This window comes from Acaromyces ingoldii, assembly GCF_003144295.1.
Source record: "Acaromyces ingoldii strain MCA 4198 unplaced genomic scaffold FA10scaffold_4, whole genome shotgun sequence".
NCBI lineage: Eukaryota > Fungi > Basidiomycota > Exobasidiomycetes > Exobasidiales > Cryptobasidiaceae > Acaromyces > Acaromyces ingoldii.
Genome location: NW_020290250.1, coordinates 1,667,683 through 1,687,091, shown reverse-complemented (window position 1 = coordinate 1,687,091; position 19,409 = coordinate 1,667,683). Strand labels below are relative to the sequence as shown.

Sequence of the window (19,409 nt, the reverse complement as noted above, 5' to 3'; positions counted from 1 at the left end):
CTCCGACAGTCTTCTTCTGTCGATTACGAACGAGAGGGAAAGAGCAATACGCTGGATGCTACGACTTGCAAGAGGAGCGTCGTTGCTGATACCCAGGAGTAGCATGCATAACATGACGGTCTCGAGATACACCGGAATGTCGCGACAAGACCTCATTGCGAGGCTTGAAGCGCTCGAAGGAAGGCAAGGACAGCAGCAGGTGGCTTCGACTGCGTTCAAGGAGGACGGGCCGAAAGGCGTCGTCGCTTCCTCTCGGACCTTTCGCGAGCAGGAGCCGAATGGCGCGTCCTCGTCTGCCATATCCACAGATACGGGAGCGGAGGGGAGCAGCGGCAGCACCGGCGGCAGCGGCAGCGGTCGACGCAAGCAGTCAACGAAGAAGAAGGAGGAAAAGGAATTTTCCGTGTCGGATCAGCCGTGTCGCAAGATTGCCCTTCGCTTTTCTTATGACGGAGCCCACTACTCGGGACTTGCAGCACAGATTGGTGCTCCCACGGTGGTCCCAACAGTCGAGGCTGTGCTATGGGAAGCCATGTGTGTGGCGCGACTCGTGGACCCGGACAAAGGCATGGCTGGTGCTGGGTGGTCCAGATGCGGTCGAACTGACCGAGGTGTCAGCGCCGCCGGGCAGGTCGTCGCGCTGTGGGTCAGGAGCAGAAAGGTGGATCAGCGCAAGCAAAGGCAACGCTTCGAGGCCATGGTGGAGGAGAGGAAGAAGGCGAGGCAGGAGCAAGGTCTGGAAGCCTCGGACGAGTCTGACGACGAGGAGGTCCTTGGCCCCGCTTCAGACCTGCATGAAGAGCAAGAGACGGTCATCGATGCAGATGGGGACGAGCTTCCTTACATCGGCACACTCAACCGCATTCTGCCCCCAACCATCCACGTTCAGGCCTGGTCGCCCGTCAGGCCTGACTTCTCTGCCCGATTCGATTGTCGCTATAGGCACTACAAATACTTTTTCACAGCCGGTGCACCACCCTGGCTCCACTCGTCATCAAACAGCCTCGAGAGAAGACAAGCGTTTGGCCCTGTCCCCCGTCTCGACATTGACCGAATGCGCGAGGCGGCTCAGAGGCTTCTTGGCGACCACGACTTTCGTAACATGTGCAAGATCGATGCGAGCAAGCAAATAACCAATTTCAGGCGGAGAATCGATGGTGCTTCGATCGATCGTGTCCACCCAGGCTGGCCTGTGGTTGACCCAGGCTCTTCGACCCCTAGGGAAAAGGCGCAGCAAGAGGAGCAAGAGCTGAGCCCGCTCCAAGATCCCACAAGGGAGGACATGTACGTGCTCAATCTTCGGGGCACCGCGTTTCTCTACCACCAGGTCCGCCACATCGTCCAAATACTCTTCCTTGTTGGAGCACACTTGGAAGATGTGAGCATCGTCGATGAGCTCTTCAATGTCGCGAAGGGGCAGACGAAGAAGGATCGCAAGAAGATGCGTGTCGCCGGCGTCGAGATTGGGCGTGGGGATACATATCTACCGGGCAGCACAAGCACTGAGCCAGACGGCAAAGTGGCCAGCAGCGGCACTGGACCTCGCCTCGTCAATGGAGAGCAGACAGACGAAGAGGGCGATGCTGGAGAGGAGCAAACAGACGACGAGGAGCTGCAACGCCTGTCAAGTCTGGCAATCTACGACCGCAAGCCGCAGTATGAGATGGCATCGGACAGGCCTTTGGTCCTGTGGGACTGCGGTTTCCGGCCCGGTGACATCCAGTGGCGAGCCGGGATGTACGACGGACCACTTTCCAACCTCGACGCTCCGAGCAAAGCGGTCGACTTGACGTCGCCGCTCAGCATGGCGACGGCCAGCCTGCACACACTGTGGTCATCCCATGCGATCCAGGCTGAAATGACGAAACACTTTCTCCTCGCCATGCCGCGGCTGGATAATGGCACATTGCCGGCCTCGACGACTTTCGACAAGGCCTCTTTTCCTGGGTACCCAGGTGCGAGAGCAAAAGTTGACGTTGAAGGATTCCACAGAGACCAGAGGAATCAGATGAGGAGGATCTTGCCGCTCGGGAACGGGAGCTACAAGACGGCCATCGACTGGAAGGGTCTCTACAGTCGAAAGCGGGAGGATACAGCCGACGAGAAGAATCTCAAATACCGAGAAGGCGCTGGAAAGAGAAGGGCAGAGAGGGTGAAGCTGAGGGAAGAATCGCAACAGCAACAGATACCTTGATGTAATTCAATAGCGGATCCTTCATCTCAGAATGCAAGAACTTTTTGCAAGGTCATGTTCATTGATGTCTGGCAGTAAAGAATAGGAGAAAGTCGATATCTGAAGTGGCCATGTGAGCGAAGCGCGCGACGTGAGGTTTTAAACAGCTATGGGTCACTTGTACGGCGTCTTGCACTCCGTCAACAAAAGGTTCTCGTATCTTCCAAATGCAGGTCACCTCTCGCGCCTTTTGTTGCGCAAGCTTCTCTCACTAGATGCAATCAAGCAGATGTCTCTTTGTCTTGTCGTCGAGACTTGCCTAATATACCGTCAGGCCCTTGAGTCAAGCGATGAAGTCGAAAATGAAGAAAAAAAAAATCGACACAGCTTACTTGACCGCTGCAGTGACCCCTTAAAGGCTACCATAAATGCAACGAATGTACCAAGCGTGAGCATTGGGTCTTACTTCTGATTTATCCCGTCCCAATCCTTGGTCAAGGCTTTTTCTTGAGTTTTGGCGATTGCCAGAACTTTTTTTTGTTGAAGTGGCAGCTTGCACTCGGACTTTTGGAAACAATTGAAGCTTGTCTTGACGCACACAGGCTGTCACGTCCGTGCTTCAGCATGCACTTCGGGCAATAAGCACGATTGTCTCGAGCGAATGGGCTTGAATCGACAATGCCGTCACGTAAAGTCGACGAAACATATACTTACAAGGAAAGCCATGTTGTGCTGTTTCGATTATTCCCAGATCGCTGAATGTTGGGCTGCTTTGTACCGTGCGTGCCGAAGGACACTTGCCGTCCCTCTCTCTATGCGGACTTCGCCTTATTCATCAAATTTGTTCGCCCCCGACTCATTATTCTTTGTAGAGAGACGTGGGGATGGTGTTCTGACTCGGCCGAAATACAGGGCGCGTGTCGAGGGCTAATCTCGCTCCCGATTGTTTCTGTGGAGGATGCCAAACTTCTCGCGGTGGTTCTATGATTTCTACGATTCTCGGAGACCATTTGCACTCCTCCTTTCTCTGGTCGCACGGTTCCCAGTAAAGAGGTTCTGAAGATCTCGGAGAAGAAGAAGCTAGGGTTGATGGAACGTAGAGAGGGTGACAGATGATGCATGCCCTCTCGGGCGAGGAAGAAAAGGGCGGCTCCAGTGAAGGCGTAGCCGACAGCAGTAGCATCATCAATGGCGAGCAGCCCAGCGCAACAACATCCACCTCTTCCGTCGCGGATCTCCGATGTGCCCTGGCAGCGCAGGGCCTAGACTCGCGCGGAACGAAGAAAACGATAAAGAGAAGACTTCAGAAGCAGCGCGCCAAACAGCAGCGGGGTACTGCTGTCAAAGCGGTTGTTCAGGAGGAAGAACACAACTGGAGGCCAAAGCATGACACTTACCTCGTCCTGGACGTAGAAGCGACATGCGAAGGCTCAAAGAATGGTTCATTCGACTACCCCAATGAGAGTGAGTCTGGCGAGAGTGTCAGGCCGCAGAAGACCAAGGGCCTGACAAGCAAGGGAAAAAGTCATCGAGATGCCAGTTGTGTTGCTCCAGTGGACAGAGGGATTCGAGCGCTTAGAAGTGAAAGATACATTTCATACATACGTCAGACCAACTTGGATGCCGAAATTGACAACCTTTTGTCGGCAGCTGACGGGCATCAGTCAGGTGAGGAGCCCTTCTCCCTGGTTGTACGGGCGAGTCTACAGGATAGCTGACAGGAGACTATGACAGGCTCAGGTCGACACCGCACCGGAATTTCCCGAAGTGTGCGAGCACCTGTCTGGCTTTTTGCGCACGCATGGTCTCCTTGTCGAAGAAGAGGATCCCAGGCTGAGGAAGGGGGTGGTGTGGGCTACGCACGGGCCTTACGACCTTCTACATTTCGTCGTCAAACAGGCTTTCATCTCGAAAATGCGAGGTGGCCCACCGAGGTTTCTGAGGGGCCCCCTCTTAGATATTAGAAAAGCCGTCCCAAAGGTGGTCGACTTCGTCAAGCAAGGGCAGAGCCGCAATAACGAAAGGATAGACGAGGAAGGACATGGAAAGGAAGCGAGCGACCCATTGGTTCAAAGGATGGACAGGCTGACGATTGTCGAGGATGCGAAAATTACGCACAAAGAAGAATCTTCTCGTCTCAGCTGGGTCACATCGTCCATCGGTCAGCTTGCCTCATCGCTTGGGTCATTCCTTGGCTCTCCCGAAGCCACTCCAACGGAGGAAACCTCGCAAAACGGAGTCACGCCAGACGCAGAGGTCACGCTTGACAAGCAAATTACGGTGCGAGAGCCACCGGCAGGAGACAACGAGGTGGCAGGAGACAACGAAACCGCAAGTCTTCCTGATGTCACTGTCGTCGAGACGAAGTATGCCAAGAAGAAGCGAGAATGGCGCGACAGAACCATCGAGGGTCTGCTCGCTCAGCTCTCGCTGGGGCCCTTCGAGGGAAGGCAGCATTGCGGGCTTGATGACACGAGAAATGTAGCGAGGATCGTGTGCGCACTGGCACAGATTGTTGTCGACACCCAAAAGGGTTGCGACGAGACATCGACGAAAAGGGAGGTCGCGATCATTGCGCTGAACCCCAACACGAGCTGCAGCAAGGCAGGAGAAAGAAGATGGGAGTGGATGGGATCGAAGTTGGGAAAAGTCATTTGGGCAGCCCAAGACGGGGCCTCAGAGGTCGACGCAGAGGGCACAGAGGTCGCCGAGAAGATCAATGTCTAGACTAGACTGTATGACATGTTGTATTATCATAGTGTGAGCTCTTCAAAAGAAGATTTTCAAACAAGTTTGTCTATGAGGAAGATCCATTGGAAGTTGGACCTTGAACGTCTTCGTCGGTCTTCGAAGGCTCCCAGCTCCTCTTCTCCTGGACTCTCCTCTTCTCTTCCTCCCCTCTCCGCTTGTCCGACTTGAAGACGTCGGCCATGGCGAAGAGGCCCTCGCAGGACCTGTCAAATTCTTCGACGTTTGCCTCTGAACCCACGCCGAGGACGAATTGCCGGACCTCTAGGAACTGACTCAGAAGGCCTTTCGTCTGAGATGTTGCCGTGGCATCCTTGACCATCTTGGGAGTTTGCAAGACGATGTCGACTGCCTCCTCCTTTGCCTCTCGTCGAAGCACGAGAATGGATCGAGCATGCGCGAGAGCGTGTGGGACTGATTCGCCATGCGTTTGCCTCGCTTGCGAGATGAACTGCTCCAATGAGACTTGCTCTGAGCCAACGATATGTTTCCAAGTTGCTTCAATTGAGTCGCGGATCGCAGAGGTCGTCGACTCGTTCAGGTTGGAGTCGAGAGCCTTACGAAGCTTGACGAGCTGGACCTGCAGCTCGGCATTGGACGCATCGATCGCATGAGCGTGTGCCACGGCTCGGGTGGCCAACAGCCAATTCTCTGTCACAAGTTGGAGAGTCAGCTTTCTGCCGGAAATGAAGAGCAACAATTGAAACGCACTCGACCGATATGCCACCTCGAAAGTGGCCAGCCATGTCTCCACCCGCCTTCCCGCCATCTTCTGCAGCTGCGTCAAATGCTTTTGAGCATCCACCAGCGGGTCCACTTTCTTGAGGGCCTCGGTGCCTTGCGGGTCCTCGTCCTTCGGTGGCGGAGGCATCTCTTCGTCATCATCAGCCGCCTTTTTGGCCGCGCCCTTCTTCTTGTCCTGCTGCTGCTTGAGCATTTCAGCCTTCTTCTTGGCCGCCTCGGCGGCTGCAGCTTCTTCTGCAGCTTTGAGCTCTGCCTTTCTGGCCTTTTTTGCCTCCTTGCGCTGTTCGTCCGTCAGTTCGCCATTGGTCTTGGACGCAGAAGACTCGTCTGGCTTGTACAAGTCCGGCTGATCATGAAGCTTTGTCAAGATCCGAATGGCCGAGAGGGCCGAGACAAAGTATGCTGGATGCGATCTGAGCTGGTCCTCGAAACGAACCATGTCGACGTATGCTCTGAGCGTGAACTTGCGGATGCAGTACGAGTGGAAGTCGAGCTGGTCATCCCAAATCTCGGTGAAGGTCTTGTCGATCTGGCCATGTCTCTTCAATGCCATGGCGTAATTTGCCTTGCGCTCCCAAGCGTTGGCTTCCTCGAGTAGGTACCAGAACGCCTGCATGTCGACGAGATCGTGGACAGGACTGGGTGCATCTGGCTTGGTAAAGAGACCAACGCGCGCCACGGCAGTGTCGACATCGTCGATTCGGAGATAGTACTTGGCCGATTTGCAGTTGAGGAAACGGTCTTGACCATCCAACGACCTGGCGTCCTCCATTGCCTGACTCGCCCACTGCAGAGACCCGGCCCGCTTAAGGATCCTGGCTCTCGTCATGTGCAATTCGGGCATCGAGGGCGTGTGTGCAATGGCGCTGTCTGCGTATTCGAGCGCTCGAATATCCTGGCCGAGATGTGAGTAATGCTGAGCCAGGTAGTAAATAGCCCAGAGATATGAGCTTGGAGGTTCTCCCTGATCCTTGAACCACGTCTGACGCATTTCCTCAACGATTTCCTCGATGATGTCTCGTTTGGCCACATCGCCATAGAGCGACCGAATGTCTGTAAAGACCGAAGGCACGCCCTTCTCGAAGGCCGTTTGGAGGTAATCTCTCGCCTGGCTCTTGAAGTCGTTAGAGGTTGCTCCCAGATAGACGAGGGCAAGTCGCTTGACGGCTCGAGACTTGGGGAACCTCTCTCGCAGCTCCTCAAAAGCCTTTGTTGCCTTTTCCCTTGCCTCATCCGACTCGGCCTGCGTCGCAACGCCTCGTGCCTCGAGCCAACCGGCCAGGTAGCTCCTGTCCTCTCCATTGCGCGACAGTAAGTCGTTGTATATTCTTTCCGCTTCTTCTCTTTTTCCCAGTGCAAATTGACACCGTGCTGTGAGGGGTCGTTATCAGTGCTGAGTCCTATATGGCCGAGAAGCTCGGGATACTGACCTGTGAGAACGTCAAGTGCCTTTCTATCGACTACTTCATCATCTTTGCGATCGGCCAAGAGCTTCTTTGCCTCCTCATATTTGCCCGCTTCGTAAAGAATCGAAGCGTGGTAGAGGTAGATCTCCGACTGCTCAAACGACCTACGAGGGACGTCCTGCAAAATACCTATGTGAGCCTCTTGCTTTCCCAGCTCCCCTTTCATATCCTGACAACGACGTCGACTCACCCTGCAAACACTCTCGAAGCCTTCCAACACCCTGACTGCCTCTTCCAAGCTACCAGCGAGGTGATGTGCCACAGCGAGACCGGCCCAATTGATTCTCAGATGAGGCTGACTTCTTACGAGCGTCAGTCTGTTGTCGATCAAGCTGGCAAAGTTGCGCTGCTGGAGATGAAGGTACGCCGACTCTCGAATGAGATTGATGTTCGTCCCGCCTTCGATTCTCAGCGCCTGGCCGTAGCACTTGATGGCCTCATCGTAGTTTTTGTCCATGCGATTCAAGATTCCCAAGGCATGCCATGAGATGAACGAGGTGAGGTCGAACCGGACACCCTTTCGCGCCAGCTCAATTCCTTCGGCTCGCCGGTCGACAGATGCGAGTAGCAACCCTTTCATGCAGAGAGTTTCGCCATGCTCGGGAAACTTCTTGAGGATCTGGTCTGCAGTCTTGAGTCCCGTCTTGTGCTTCTTTGTCTCGTACTGTAAAGGTGTTGCAGCGGGTCAGCACTGTGCGAAAGCGAGGCTGGCCAACGAGACGCGATTCTCACCTCCTGTATGAGCCGAGCAAAGAGCCCCCGCTCCTTTGTGGGCAGCTGCGTCGTCGACGACTTCTTCAACGGCGGCGCCATGGCTTGTGTGAAGCGGGGCGAGGAGGAATGAGTGATGAAGAAGCTGGTCAATTTGGAAGATCAGTCTTCCTTGGCTCTCTCGGTCGACAATTCTGCACGTGGATAATCATGCTCATTTTCCTCACTACACCATATTCACACACGGTCTTTCTCATCCTACAACGAACTTGAGCAAGAATGTGTTGATAGACGATTGAGAGACGAGAACAGCCAAGACTGAGAGAGGTGGAGAATGGGGGAGGGGGAAGAAAGAGTTGATGATAAGCCATCAAAAGGAGGACAAATACTTGTAGAGGAAGAAGAAAGGATAGGGGGAGAGGTGGGCGGAGAATTACGGGCCGGAAAAGGAGAGGAGAATAAGAACAAGTGAAGAGTGAAATATGTGATGATCAGGGGAAAGGCAACGCAAAATCGATCAAGTGTCTCGTCCGACGCTTGGCCGGGCGATGGACGAGGACCTTTTCCGCGAAGTCGGCCCGCCGAATGGAAGGAGGGGGAGGGAGACGGACGTCATGAGCGGCAGTCGGAAATGTGATGAGTTGGTTGAGTGCATGGGGAGAAGAGAGCAAGGCTCTCCGAGTCTTTGCGTCGCGTTGCGTTCCAACGCCTGCAGTGGCCGTCAATTCCATCGAAGCCCTCGCGTTACTCGCGGAAATCTAGGCGCTCCTTCCCCTCTTCTGTGCCCCCTCCTCCTTCACGACTCCTGGTCCCCCTTCCTCTAGAACGCTTCTTGAGCTGATGTAGTGTTGTCGAGGAAGATTGGAGAGGACATGATTTAGTACCAGTTGGCGCTGGGCTCATCATTGCGGCGTGGTCGCATCGAGGAACTCTGGCCACCCTGTTGGTACGAGCCATGCTGGACGCGCGTAGTGTCCTTGCCAGCAGCAGCAGCAGCAGCAGCAGCAGCAGCAGCGGCAGCGGCGGCCTCGTCGTCGCCCTGAGCAATGACCTTGCGCCTAGGAAGCTGTTGAGCCGCCGCAGCGGCCTGCTTGCTGCCAGAGACGTCGGCGCCGGCCATCTTACTGCCGTCGTCGATGCTCCTCTGCTGGATGGACCAGTCGAAGATGTAGTCGTACTGGAACCCTTCGCGGACGAACAGGTCGCGGAAGAGCTTGCGGAGGTACGAGTAGTCGGGCTTGTCGTCGAAGCGGAGCGATCGGCAGCAATTGAGATAGATAGCCATCTCTGAGGGGAAACCTCGGCACAGCAGCTCCGTAGGTGTCGTCATTTTCTTCTCCATGATGCGGTCGTACTTTTGCTTCTTTGTCGCTGCCTTCAAACCCTGCCAGGGCAACGAACCCCTCAGGAAGTACATGAGGACGTAGCCAAGCGACTCAAGGTCATCACGCCGCGATTGTTCTGAGCGGTTATGACGTTGAAGTCAGTGGAGCGGTTCGAAGCAAAAGGGCAAGAGCCGTACTCACCGACGCCCAAGTGGGTGTTGATCGACGTGTATCGAGCGGTGCCCGTCAGGTTCTTGTTCTCCCTGTAGGGAATGTGCAAGTGCGTCTTTGGGTCCCGGTACTTCTTTGCCAGGCCAAAGTCGATGACATTGACCTGGTTGCCTCGCTTGCCAATGCCCATGAGGAAGTTGTCAGGCTTGATGTCGCGGTGGATGAAGTTGCGCGAGTGAATGTACTCGATGCGCGAGATCTGTCGATGAAGGTCAGCAAGGCGTTTCATTCGGTCCAATGCCATGGAGACAAGCTCACCATCTGGTCGGCAAGGAGAAGGACAGTCTTCAGCGAAAATTTGCGGTTGCAAAAGTTGAAGAGATCCTCGAGCGAGGGGCCCAAGAGATCGATGACCATGGCGTTGTAGTCGCACTCCTGGCCATACCATCTCACGAATGGTACGCCCACACCGCCGGCCAGCGTCTTGTAGACCTTTGCCTCATACTCGAGCTGAGGGTGTTTTGCCTTGATCGACTCGAGCTTGATGGCCACCTCCTCTCCCGAGATGATGTTGATGCCGAGGTAGATATCGCCGAACGAGCCCGACCCGATCTTCTTTCCGATGCGGTACTGTGTTTATTTTTCGATAGTCAGTGTACTATGCCACCTTGGGAGATTGTCCATGACCATCACTCACCCTGTCGTGCAGAGAAGGAGACGAAGCGCGATGGAAGAGAGAAAGAGGCGGTAATGTGAGCAGGTTGTGACACGACAGCATTCTATTGAACAATCGAGGGAGTACTCACTTGCCTCCGACACGAAGATCCATCTTGGCAGACGATGTAGATTAGACGAAGCTTGCGCAGAGTTCTTTCGAGTGCTCCCAATCTATGCGAGAATCTGTAACAAAGCAATGGGGAGAGGGAGTTGGTGAGCAAACTGTCATGCGGGGAGAATACTAAAGGGGCTTCGCCGTTCGGCGATAAGGGGATAGATACCTTTGGCAGCAGAGGAGTGGACCAAGGTCCTTGATCGTGATGTGCGCTTCCGAGAGTGCTGTGCTGAGACGTTGGTCTGCTGAGCGTCTCCTTGTCCGCTATCTGCCTGCTGTTCAAGCTGATGCCAGTGTGTACGTGTGGTGCGTGTATTGGTGGCCGAAGCGAAGAGCAGGCCTCTCTCCTTTCTGCCCTCGCAGGTGCAAAGTCGTCTCCAGGCGTTACTCGGGTGAGACCGAGAGAGAAGGAGGAAGGCTCAGGGTAAGAAGGGAACAGAAGAGGGAGGAGAGAAACAAGAGGGAGCGAGGTAGAGAGAGATGGTAACTTATGATAAAAAAGGGCAGGGGGTTGGCCTCGCTACGGGCTGCGCTGCCCTTGTCTGACTGAATCGAGCCTCGTGTGCTGGACGGCAATCCGAAAAGAGGAATACAAAATCTGAGGCGAAATTCAAAAACGTGCCAACTTTCAATATTCTCGACCCCCTTTGGATGTGGGCGTGCGTTGCCGCACACTCAGCAAAGGGCTCAAATTTGGCCCTTCACGACAGCATCGCGGGGCGGCGGCGGCGGCGGGCTCTATTGACCAAAGACGTGGAAGAGGAAAGAGAGGAGCTGATGTGCAGGGCGAAAGGTCGAGCATAGGTACCACCATGAAGTCCGAGCCAGGTCTCGAGGATGGCGACACTGGGGAACGAGGCGGAACAGAGGAGCTCGCGACGGCTGCCGCTGAAGAGCCTGTCGCGGGATTGACAACTCCTGCCGAGGAGGGCAGCATCGCCACTGCTCCAGATGGATCGGGCGGTGAAGATCTGGCAGCGATGCCTGCGCCAACATCGAGCAACAGTCAAGGGCTCTTACCCTTTCAGAAGACGTCGACCGGGCTCAATGACGAGGAGCTCAAGAACAAATATGCACCTGGCTCAGCGCCTTACTGGATCGGACCCGCCGCCATTAACGCCCACGAAAGGGCAAGAAGGTAAGTTCAGTTTGAATCTTGTCCGAAACGCCCCCGCCCTCGCCCCTGTCTTTCTTGCCGCCAGCACGCACGCCCAACAAACTTGTCAGGCGTCATCTCTTCTAAAAGCACTATTATCATGATTGAAGTCATTGATCTCACCTCAGATACTGACTCTCTCACCCCTACCCACCCCGTCTCGCCTCTTTCTTCACAACTTAGCAATAATGCACCAAACCAGACGCCGCGAAACTTGCCCGTCAAACGATACGATGGAGAGCCACTATCGAGGCCCGATTTGCAGCACAACGTCCTCTGCCACCTCTTCAGCGATACGACTCGATGCTTCACCAATCCTCGTCCTGGTCCACACGGTCCCAAGGGCTCGACGACCTGGAGGAGTCCAGTGCCCGTGTACCCGTATGGCATGGCAAAGACGTGCGCTAGGCGCTCCGACGAGACGCCCGAGGAACGCAAACAGTGGGAAGAACAAGTCCACAGCTACCAAGAAGCGCCCTTTGTCGACGGCACATCGAGCGAGGCAAAGAGTGAAGAGGCATCCACCAGCGAGGCTGCTGCTGCTCCGTCCTCTGCAGGCATGGGTACGCCGCCGTCACTGAAGCAACGACAGGGCTATCCCGCCCCGGGCAGCGACAAGCTGACGTTCAAGGAGCTCTACATTGAAGCGCTCATGCACAGCGGCAAGTGTACAAAGGCCATGCGCGACAAGATGCTGGCCGACGACGAATTCGCAGAAGACTTTGCCAAGGTCTGTCTCCTCGTCAATGTGGGCCGCATCAACACGACGCTGGCCTTTTATCCAGAGATGAAGACAATTCTTCGGTCTTACCACCCCCTGCCGGCGCTTCAGAGAAACGAAAACACGCGGCGTCACCTGCAGGATGCTCCACGCATGAAGTCGCTTCTCAAGTCGGTCCTCCTGGATGGCGAGAGGCCAGGCGTGCCGGGCAGCACCACCGCGACCGGTGCACTGGCGGCCAAGAACGCAAAGGCAGGCGCAGACGAAGGTGCGGGCGAAGAGGCGCCGGGTGACTTGCCCGAACTAGTTCGACGAAGAGCACGCAATGTCGAGATGCGTCGCAAGAAGATGGCCTCGTTAGGCCTCGACGAGATGGACCCAGAGGCACCTCCATTGAAGCCGTCGACGAGCGTCATCACTGTCATCTTCCTCTTGGCCATGCATGCGGCCGAGGTCACAACGCTGCATTTCGAGGCGCCTCACGACTACTTTTCCCTCTTCTTCCCTCACCCAGACTTCGCAGTGCCTTCTCAAGAACGCGCCAAATCTTTTCTCTGGCTTCTTTGGCACTATCTCGAAGGAGGGGCGCAGCTGCCGCCCGGGCCTGACAAGACCGACGACGTGATCTCTGCTGTTGGAGGCTTGTACGAGAACCCGTTCAACGACGAGGCAGGGCGTGAGAGCAGCTTACAGGCCCATCGAGCCTGGGATAGTTTGACGGAGCAGGAAAAGCAAAAGATGGCAAATACTCAGGTCATCTGGAAGGGAACGAGGAATCCGGCATGGCAAGAATGGAAGAAGAAGAAGCAAAAGGAGGCAGCATCGTCCCAAGAGCGGCCGAAGAATACTTCGTCTTCCTCGGCGACAGCGGCTGCAACAGACACAGACGGCGATGCCAAAGTGGCGGAACAGTCCGTCGAGTCAACTAAGGCAGCAAGCGAAGGCGAGGGGGAAAATGCGTCTGGCGCCACCTACCCGCCGTCAGAATACGTCGATCGAGTTCTTGCACCAAAGCTCTCCACGATCTCCTTTGCGCAATCGGCGCTCGAGAATGTTGATACGGAGGAAGAGTTGGAGTTTGGGCACAAGATGAGAGATACTAGATCGGCTTTTCTTGTAAGATTCCAGGAAGAGGAGCAGGCTCGAGTCGAGGGCGAGGAAGCCAAAAAGAAGGCTGCTGGCGGTGGCGGTGGACTCAAGGAGAGCAAGAGCAATGCGCCGGCGAGAAAGAGTCCGAGCGAGGCGGTTGATGGAACGAATGACTCTTCGATGAGTACTGGGCAGAGTGGAAACGTTGAAGGTGGCCTCGCGTCTTCAGCTCCAGCCGCAGGGAGCGGGTCAGCAGCCAATGCAGGCGCAGCTGGTGGCAAGAAGAGGTCCAATGCCACAGGAGGTGGAAGCTCATACCCGTTGGCAAACATTCTCGCTGCAGCCAATGCAGGCAAGGACCGAGCGAGGCAGGAGGCTGCGGCTGCGGCTGCGGCCGCCGCCAATCGTTCTTCTGCTACAGGCGACGACGGCGAGAGCTCCAATAAACGACAGAGACTCAACGAGGACGGGTCTATCTCGTCTTCAGGCGCTCTTGATGCCACAGGACGCGCACAGACGGTTGACAAGGGCGACCTTCTTTGGGAGCTGGACCTGAGCACACCATCCTCGCGAAACGCTACGTCGTCTGGCTTTGCTTCAGGAGCGTCTGAACCAGAGTCTCTCCCGCTGCTTGCCTGGCGTAGGATTTTGGAAAGGGCACAGCGCGGTGTGGGCGATGCAAGCTACGAGTCCGATGACGAAAGGGTCGCACAGGACGAGGCGCGAGACGAGCGGCCAAAGCTGGAGCTCGCAAGGATCTTGAACTGCTTGAGAGAAGTCAGAACCAGGAGGGGTCAGATTGCCGCGCCCCTTGCACCGCCGCAATCAGTACCGAGAGACCATCACCGTCGGTCCAGCAGGCAGGGACAAGAGTGGTCCACAGTGGCGGCGAACGAGGCAAACACGGTGGATGACGACATCATGTCGACGATTTCCTGAGCAGTTCAATCATTTGCCACTCTTGCTCTATGAGCGCGATCGAATCTTCTCTATTCTTGATGAGCTCAAATTTCTTTAGAGTACAAAAGGGTCAAAATGAAAGCATGAGTCCTTCCCTGACGGGGAAGAGAAGAAAAAGAGCAGGTGAAGTTGCGTGCATGCGTGCGTATGCGAGCATGGCGTAGCACGTTTAGATGAGAATTAGTCTGTGTCAGGGGGTATCGAAGTTGGACGGCTACGGTTGGCTACCTCTCTGCAGAGCTGGCCGCCGCCGACACGTTCTCGTCCAAAGAGCTACCCCAGCTCTCCTCCTTGATTGGCAAGAGTGTCTCTTCTGGCCTCTCTGTTGCGGTACCGCCGCCACTGCCTGTGGGTGTTGCTGCTGCTTTCGCTGCTCCCGAACCAGCACCGTCGTCCTTTGGCGCCTTTCGCGGCGTCTCCGCGTCTTCGGAGATTGCGGGGACCTTTTCCTTGCTGCCCTGCTCAAGCCTTGCGCGCCGCTGTTCTTCCAGCTCGAGCGCAATCAGCCCAGGAGGGTGGCGTCTTGACTGCTCTGGGAAAGTGGCCCAGAGACGCTGCTCCTCGCTGTCTTCCGAGGAGGATGACGTCGACGTTGGTGACTCGGCCCGGGCCTTTTCGCCTGTCAAGCCTTCGGCAAGCATGGAAGGGGATGAAATGGGTGTAGCGGTAGCAAGCTGCGGGCCGGGGGAGCCTTGGTGCATTGAGGGTGGAGTGGAGGCCATCGGCTGGCTTGTTGACGGTCCGCTTTCGCCCATCGATCGTCCAGATTCCAAGTGGTCAACACTGCCAGGGTGCTGCTTGCCATGCGAGACACCACTGTCAGTCGCCATGACGGTCACGGAGGAAGCTGCCGCTGTCGTAGGAAAAGGGTACGAGGGTGAGGCCACAGAGTCCCGAAAGCGTTCCTCTTGCGAATTTCGGGTGACGGGCGATTCAAGCTGCTCAATGTAGTTGGAAGAAGGCGTCATCGATGGCACGAAAACCGCGCCTACCTGTCCAGGAAAGGGAGACAGGGCGGGAGCAGAAGCGCTCGGCGTATTTGTGGCCGGTGGCGTGGGCGTCGTCGCGACCGTTGTAGGCGGCCCAATCTCTCCACTCAGGTAGCTCCTCCTCCTCTCCTCCATGTCTGTCGCTGTTGCTCCCGTCCCGGTTCTTCGCCTTGTCCTCAACAGGTCATCTGACAGTTGCGATCTGGAAAGAATGCCTCCAGGACCAGCACTGACCATGATAGGTGGGGGCGTAGGTGTCGCAGGAGAGAAAGTGCCAGCCATCATCATCATGCCGTCCTCCTCGCCGCCTACTCCGGACGCCTCCTCTGCTTGCAAGAGCAAGTTCCTGATCCGGTCCTCGGCCCTAGCCTTCCACGCCTCGGGCTTAAAGACATACTCGTGTTGCGTAGTGAAGCGCTCGGGTTGGAGCCGCGAGAATTTGTGGCTGTTCTTCCGTCGAGCATTTGCCGCTCTTTCCTGCATCTCCTGCTCATTGGCCACAGCTGCCTCCTCATCTAATCCGATCGCCTCGTATTCCCTTGCACCCTGGCTTGACCTTCGCTGCCCTTCCCCTGCGGCAGCGGTGTCCATCCGTGGCGCCGAGGTCCAGGCCGAGACCTCCTGTTCGCTTTGTGAGGCGCCCATGAGCAGGGCTCGACTCGATGTGCTCTGTGGCTGCAACGCTGTTTCCTCTTCCCTCTTGAAGATGTTCGTCGAGAACAGCGATCGCAATCCTGTTGTAAAGAAAAGCCCCAAAAAGCAGCCGAGTACAATGACGAGGCGCCAGAGCATCCAGGCAACGTTGATGAGGAGCAAGACGTAGCTGAAACGTGTGAGGAGACCCGATGCCGAGTCGAAGTATGTGTCGTCCCGCATCGACGTTGGCGGCCGCGCCGAGTCTTGACCAGGGTGGTAGAGGACCAAAAAGACCGTCAGGATGATACCACGGGGTAAGAGCGTGACAACCGTAGGCCAGTCTGTCGAGCCAAGTGACGTTAGCTAAAATTCTTTTCATCACGATTGCAAAAGAGACTTACTTTGGGAATAGAACCAAAACGTCTCGATCAGTTGATCTCTTCCACTCGCAGCAAACCTGGTCTTGAAGAGCAACGAGTACTTGCCGAGCGACTCAACGGCCGTCAGCGTAAAGGCTGGTGCCGAAAGATAGACGGGCGTGACAAAGGCTGTCGATGCCGCTTTGCTTGGGTCGGACGCGGACGAAGAAGCAGCACGAGCTGCTCCTTTCGATCTGTACTGGTAGACGACCTCCCAGACGATGACAACACCAACGAGCCAAGCCAACAGGCTGGCAGCATAGATTCCAGCGGCAATCCACCACGCCGCCGAAGAGTCTTCGCCCGCGTCGGGGTATTTTGCAACCTCTACGAGCGCATATAGAGCGCTAAAGTCGAGAAAGATAGTGGTAGGTACGTGCAAGTAGGTAAAGAGCAGCAGCAGGCGATGGTGGAGCTTGGGCCAAAAGGTCTCGTACTTGATCGAGTCGTAGAGGGACGAGTGGCGAGGTGGGAAGCGAGGCTGGAGCGCATAGAGAGCAGCGAGGTGGTAGGACGCTTGGGCGCGGGCCTGTTGCGTCAGCATGGTACTCCACGACGGTCTCTCTGACGTCGCTGCTGTCAGGCCAGGCGTCGTGACAGCGTCCATCGACGACATTCTGAAACCCGTCTCGCCACTGCTGAAATATTTTGTCATCGGGGGACTTTGCTGAGCAGACAATGGATCGCGTTTGAGAATCGACGATGACCTTCGATGCTGGCCGCCCCCAAAGCTTTGCGTCTGCGTTCGCCCTGCTCTCGGCGATCTCGGTGTGCCCTCTCTCGGCTCTTGAAAGCTCGTTCTCGGCGGTCTGCTCGAGGGCAATGATGTGACTCGAGCGTGTCCCTGTGCGGGTGCGGAAAGCGACACAGGCGTATGTGGCCCTTGCTCGCCAAACGCAGCGACTGACGAGGAAAGTGTAGGGCCGTATGGGGCCACCAATGCGGGCGCGGGCGCAGAAATCGTCATGCCATCTGTTGAGGAAGACAAGACACTCTTGGGCTCGCTGAATGTGCGGCTCCTCGTTTTGTGAATGGCAGCCGGGTCTACTGCCGCGACGACTGCGTCCGCATTTCGCGAAGTTGAGCTGAGCCGATTGCGACCGTTGATGCTCTGCCGGTCAGTCGTCAGTGAGCTTGGCGTCCTTCTTCGCTCGTCCGAGGCAGTCGAGAGGCCTCTCGAGGATGATGCCGAGGTGGGCCGAAGCGCCTGGCCTATGACGGGCTGGGATCCGACATTCGAATCGCTGGAGAGCGATTGTCTGTATAGTCTCTGCTCCTCTTGACGTCTCTCCATCCGCTGCTCCTCTTGCTCGGGCGTCCACACTCTCTGCAAGGGCACGAAGCCCAGGCCGCCTCGCTCTCCCCTGCCAACATTGCCGCTTTCGTCAACACTTGCGGCGTCTCCGCCATTGCGCCGCTGCGTCTCACGCGAGGCAGAAGTGGTGTCGACACCAGTGGTGTTGTAGGCTGGGTCGGCTTCGGCGGACGAGGAAGCTGCCTCTCCCTGGCTGCTGCTGATGGATCCTTCGCGGCCATGATCGCCAAATGTGTTGTGGCCTGTCGAGCTGCTCGCTTCCCTCATATTTCTGTCCCTCGTCAACGCGACGACGGGGGGCACAGAAAGACGAGCTGGCCCTGCTGGACCTGCTGCAACGTCATTGCCGGCCCAGTGTGCCCTTGGATCGAGAGGATCTTCGCGCTTTCGCTTGCTCGAAGGCAACGATGCGCCGCTGGGTTGACCTGCGCTGCTGGGCAGTGGTGGTGTCGTCGTCGAGGAAGCTGGCGAAGAAGATGGAAACATGGCCGGCCTGGGCAGTTGAGGCGGGCTCCCACTTGAACTACTGCTCCTCCCAAATGTACCCATATAGATCTCCTCTCGGCCACTGTGGTAAGTCGCTGCTTCGTCTTGCTCCTGCACGGCCTCGTCTGGATGTCCTCTCGAAAAAAGCCTTTGAAGAAGACCTCTATGTTCCTCCTCTCTGTCGCCTTCTCCCTGCATCCCGGTAGCTCCACCTCCTACACCACCACCACCAACACCACCGAAACCAGCATCAGGGTACGTCGTGGTGGACGATGCGAGGTCCGTCAATGTCAGGGGTGGTGCGGCTTCCTCCGCCGAGTCCCGCCCACGCCGCCTTCGCGTCTCATCTTCGCCGCGTTCCGACATCTTTGTCCGAGCGGGGGGTGCGCGCCTCGCCGGTTATGGATGCATACAACGTGCTCGGAGATTGAGCAGCAGCTGCCGTGGGCGGGACAGAGGGATCTAGAGTGGGGTGAGTCGTTGACTTGATCCGACCCAGGACGGGTCTTCTCGTCCGCGGTCAAGGGGTGGGATGAAAGGTGATCGATGAAAGCCGATGGTAGGAGGGGGGAAATAATGGTGGCAGTAGCAGCAGCAGTCGTCAGTGGGTGCAGGCAAAATTTCAGAAGAGGAAATGCAGATAACCTCGGACGCACAAAGTCCGTCCTGCAGCTCTCTGCAGCAGACAGAGCAAGACAGGTTGCATACATGTGTTTTCTTCGGCAGCGCCACACATACATAGAGAGCCAAGAGTACGTAGCTTGTCGTATAGTAGTACGTGTAGTAGCAGTAGTAGCTAATGTAAAAATACGTGGGTATATTCACCGTCTCTATCTTTTTCTTCCCACCAACGATCAATGACGAATAACTAGATTGGGAAAAAGCTAACGCGACACCAACACTGAGACATCGTCCTCGATTTGCTTGATCATATACGGAGGAACGTTGACGGGTCCGCGCCCTTAACTTGTGGCGCGTAGCGGGCGAACCTGACAGGTGTGCATGCACAGCATTTCAACAGCTGGAGTCCGAGCAGACAGACGGCTGCCTACTGGAATGGAGAGTGTCTTCAAAACAAACACATATACAGCCAGCTCCTTCCAGGCGCCCCGGCCTCTTTTGCTCTCGACACAGCCTCCAGAGCCCTCCACACACACACTCAAAGCTGCATTTCGAGAATAGTCTGAGCTAAATCTGACTTTTTATCTTTTTCCCTCCGTTGGCTAGCTCCTGCCGCTAAAGCTGAGCTCATCCGTCCCACTCCCTCGGACCTTCCCGAGGTACGCGTCCGTTTGGAATGAGAGCGCGCACGTTGATCACCTCAGCTCACGCCATTGTATTCCAAGAATTCAGCAATGTTTGTTACCGAATCTTCGCTCCTCCCGAGACCGAGCCTCTGGACCCAACAAGGGCCCGGATCGGTGCTTGACGACGGCTAGCAGGCCTTTCGCAGCCAGAATGCTGAGAA

General features: G+C 56.2%; 6 protein-coding genes across 6 annotated transcripts; 3 read left to right on the top strand and 3 right to left on the bottom strand.

Annotated features, from left to right (window-relative positions):
* Positions 1 to 26: 26 nt before the first annotated feature.
* Positions 27 to 2,246, top strand: FA10DRAFT_268095 (pseudouridine synthase). The gene has a single exon (XM_025522177.1). It carries the CDS (start codon positions 113 to 115, stop codon positions 2,192 to 2,194), a length of 2,082 nt encoding a protein of 693 aa, XP_025376762.1. The 5' UTR covers positions 27 to 112; the 3' UTR covers positions 2,195 to 2,246.
* An 889-nt stretch (positions 2,247 to 3,135) lies between these two features.
* Positions 3,136 to 4,935, top strand: FA10DRAFT_147809 (hypothetical protein). Its single transcript, XM_025518082.1, has 3 exons — positions 3,136 to 3,637; positions 3,699 to 3,841; positions 3,908 to 4,935. Exons 1-3 carry the CDS (start codon positions 3,286 to 3,288, stop codon positions 4,898 to 4,900), a joined length of 1,488 nt encoding a protein of 495 aa, XP_025376761.1. The 5' UTR covers positions 3,136 to 3,285; the 3' UTR covers positions 4,901 to 4,935.
* Positions 4,936 to 8,233, bottom strand: FA10DRAFT_147689 (N-terminal acetyltransferase A, auxiliary subunit). The gene is made up of 6 exons (XM_025518080.1): positions 8,070 to 8,233; positions 7,864 to 7,987; positions 7,322 to 7,795; positions 7,096 to 7,249; positions 5,633 to 7,036; positions 4,936 to 5,572 (listed from the first exon to the last, which is right to left on the bottom strand). The coding sequence occupies exons 1-6, from the start codon at positions 8,075 to 8,077 to the stop codon at positions 4,971 to 4,973; spliced, it is 2,766 nt and encodes a 921-aa protein (XP_025376760.1). The 5' UTR covers positions 8,078 to 8,233; the 3' UTR covers positions 4,936 to 4,970.
* A 486-nt stretch (positions 8,234 to 8,719) lies between these two features.
* On the bottom strand, positions 8,720 to 10,116 carry FA10DRAFT_287425 (kinase-like protein; the record flags this gene model as incomplete). Its single annotated transcript, XM_025524142.1, has 4 exons — positions 8,720 to 9,303; positions 9,369 to 9,597; positions 9,657 to 9,968; positions 10,036 to 10,116. 4 exons carry the CDS (start codon positions 10,114 to 10,116, stop codon positions 8,720 to 8,722), a joined length of 1,206 nt encoding a protein of 401 aa, XP_025376759.1.
* A 727-nt stretch (positions 10,117 to 10,843) lies between these two features.
* FA10DRAFT_268093 (hypothetical protein) lies at positions 10,844 to 14,214 on the top strand. Its single transcript, XM_025522176.1, has 2 exons — positions 10,844 to 11,308; positions 11,510 to 14,214. Exons 1-2 carry the CDS (start codon positions 10,983 to 10,985, stop codon positions 14,073 to 14,075), a joined length of 2,892 nt encoding a protein of 963 aa, XP_025376758.1. The 5' UTR covers positions 10,844 to 10,982; the 3' UTR covers positions 14,076 to 14,214.
* Positions 14,186 to 18,397, bottom strand: FA10DRAFT_147768 (hypothetical protein). Its single transcript, XM_025518081.1, has 2 exons — positions 16,123 to 18,397; positions 14,186 to 16,062 (listed from the first exon to the last, which is right to left on the bottom strand). The coding sequence occupies exons 1-2, from the start codon at positions 18,305 to 18,307 to the stop codon at positions 14,321 to 14,323; spliced, it is 3,927 nt and encodes a 1,308-aa protein (XP_025376757.1). The 5' UTR covers positions 18,308 to 18,397; the 3' UTR covers positions 14,186 to 14,320.
* Positions 18,398 to 19,409: the final 1,012 nt, after the last annotated feature.

Excerpts from the sequence above, each read along its gene's own strand:
- FA10DRAFT_147689 (XM_025518080.1), bottom strand. Across the intron at positions 7,250-7,321 it reads GCTTCGAGAGTGTTTGCAGG|GACGTCCCTCGTAGGTCGTT; the intron begins GTGAGTCGACGT and ends GGTATTTTGCAG. Across the intron at positions 7,037-7,095 it reads GGCACTTGACGTTCTCACAG|CACGGTGTCAATTTGCACTG; the intron begins GTCAGTATCCCG and ends GACCCCTCACAG.
- FA10DRAFT_268095 (XM_025522177.1), top strand. The coding sequence starts at position 113 with ATGACGGTCTCGAGATACACCGGAATGTCGCGACAAGACCTCATTGCG.
- FA10DRAFT_147809 (XM_025518082.1), top strand. The coding sequence starts at position 3,286 with ATGATGCATGCCCTCTCGGGCGAGGAAGAAAAGGGCGGCTCCAGTGAA. Across the intron at positions 3,638-3,698 it reads ATTCGACTACCCCAATGAGA|TCATCGAGATGCCAGTTGTG; the intron begins GTGAGTCTGGCG and ends CAAGGGAAAAAG. Across the intron at positions 3,842-3,907 it reads AGCTGACGGGCATCAGTCAG|GCTCAGGTCGACACCGCACC; the intron begins GTGAGGAGCCCT and ends AGACTATGACAG.
- FA10DRAFT_268093 (XM_025522176.1), top strand. The coding sequence starts at position 10,983 with ATGAAGTCCGAGCCAGGTCTCGAGGATGGCGACACTGGGGAACGAGGC. Across the intron at positions 11,309-11,509 it reads GCCCACGAAAGGGCAAGAAG|CAATAATGCACCAAACCAGA; the intron begins GTAAGTTCAGTT and ends TTCACAACTTAG.
- FA10DRAFT_147768 (XM_025518081.1), bottom strand. The coding sequence starts at position 18,307 with ATGTCGGAACGCGGCGAAGATGAGACGCGAAGGCGGCGTGGGCGGGAC. Across the intron at positions 16,063-16,122 it reads GTTTTGGTTCTATTCCCAAA|ACTGGCCTACGGTTGTCACG; the intron begins GTAAGTCTCTTT and ends TTGGCTCGACAG.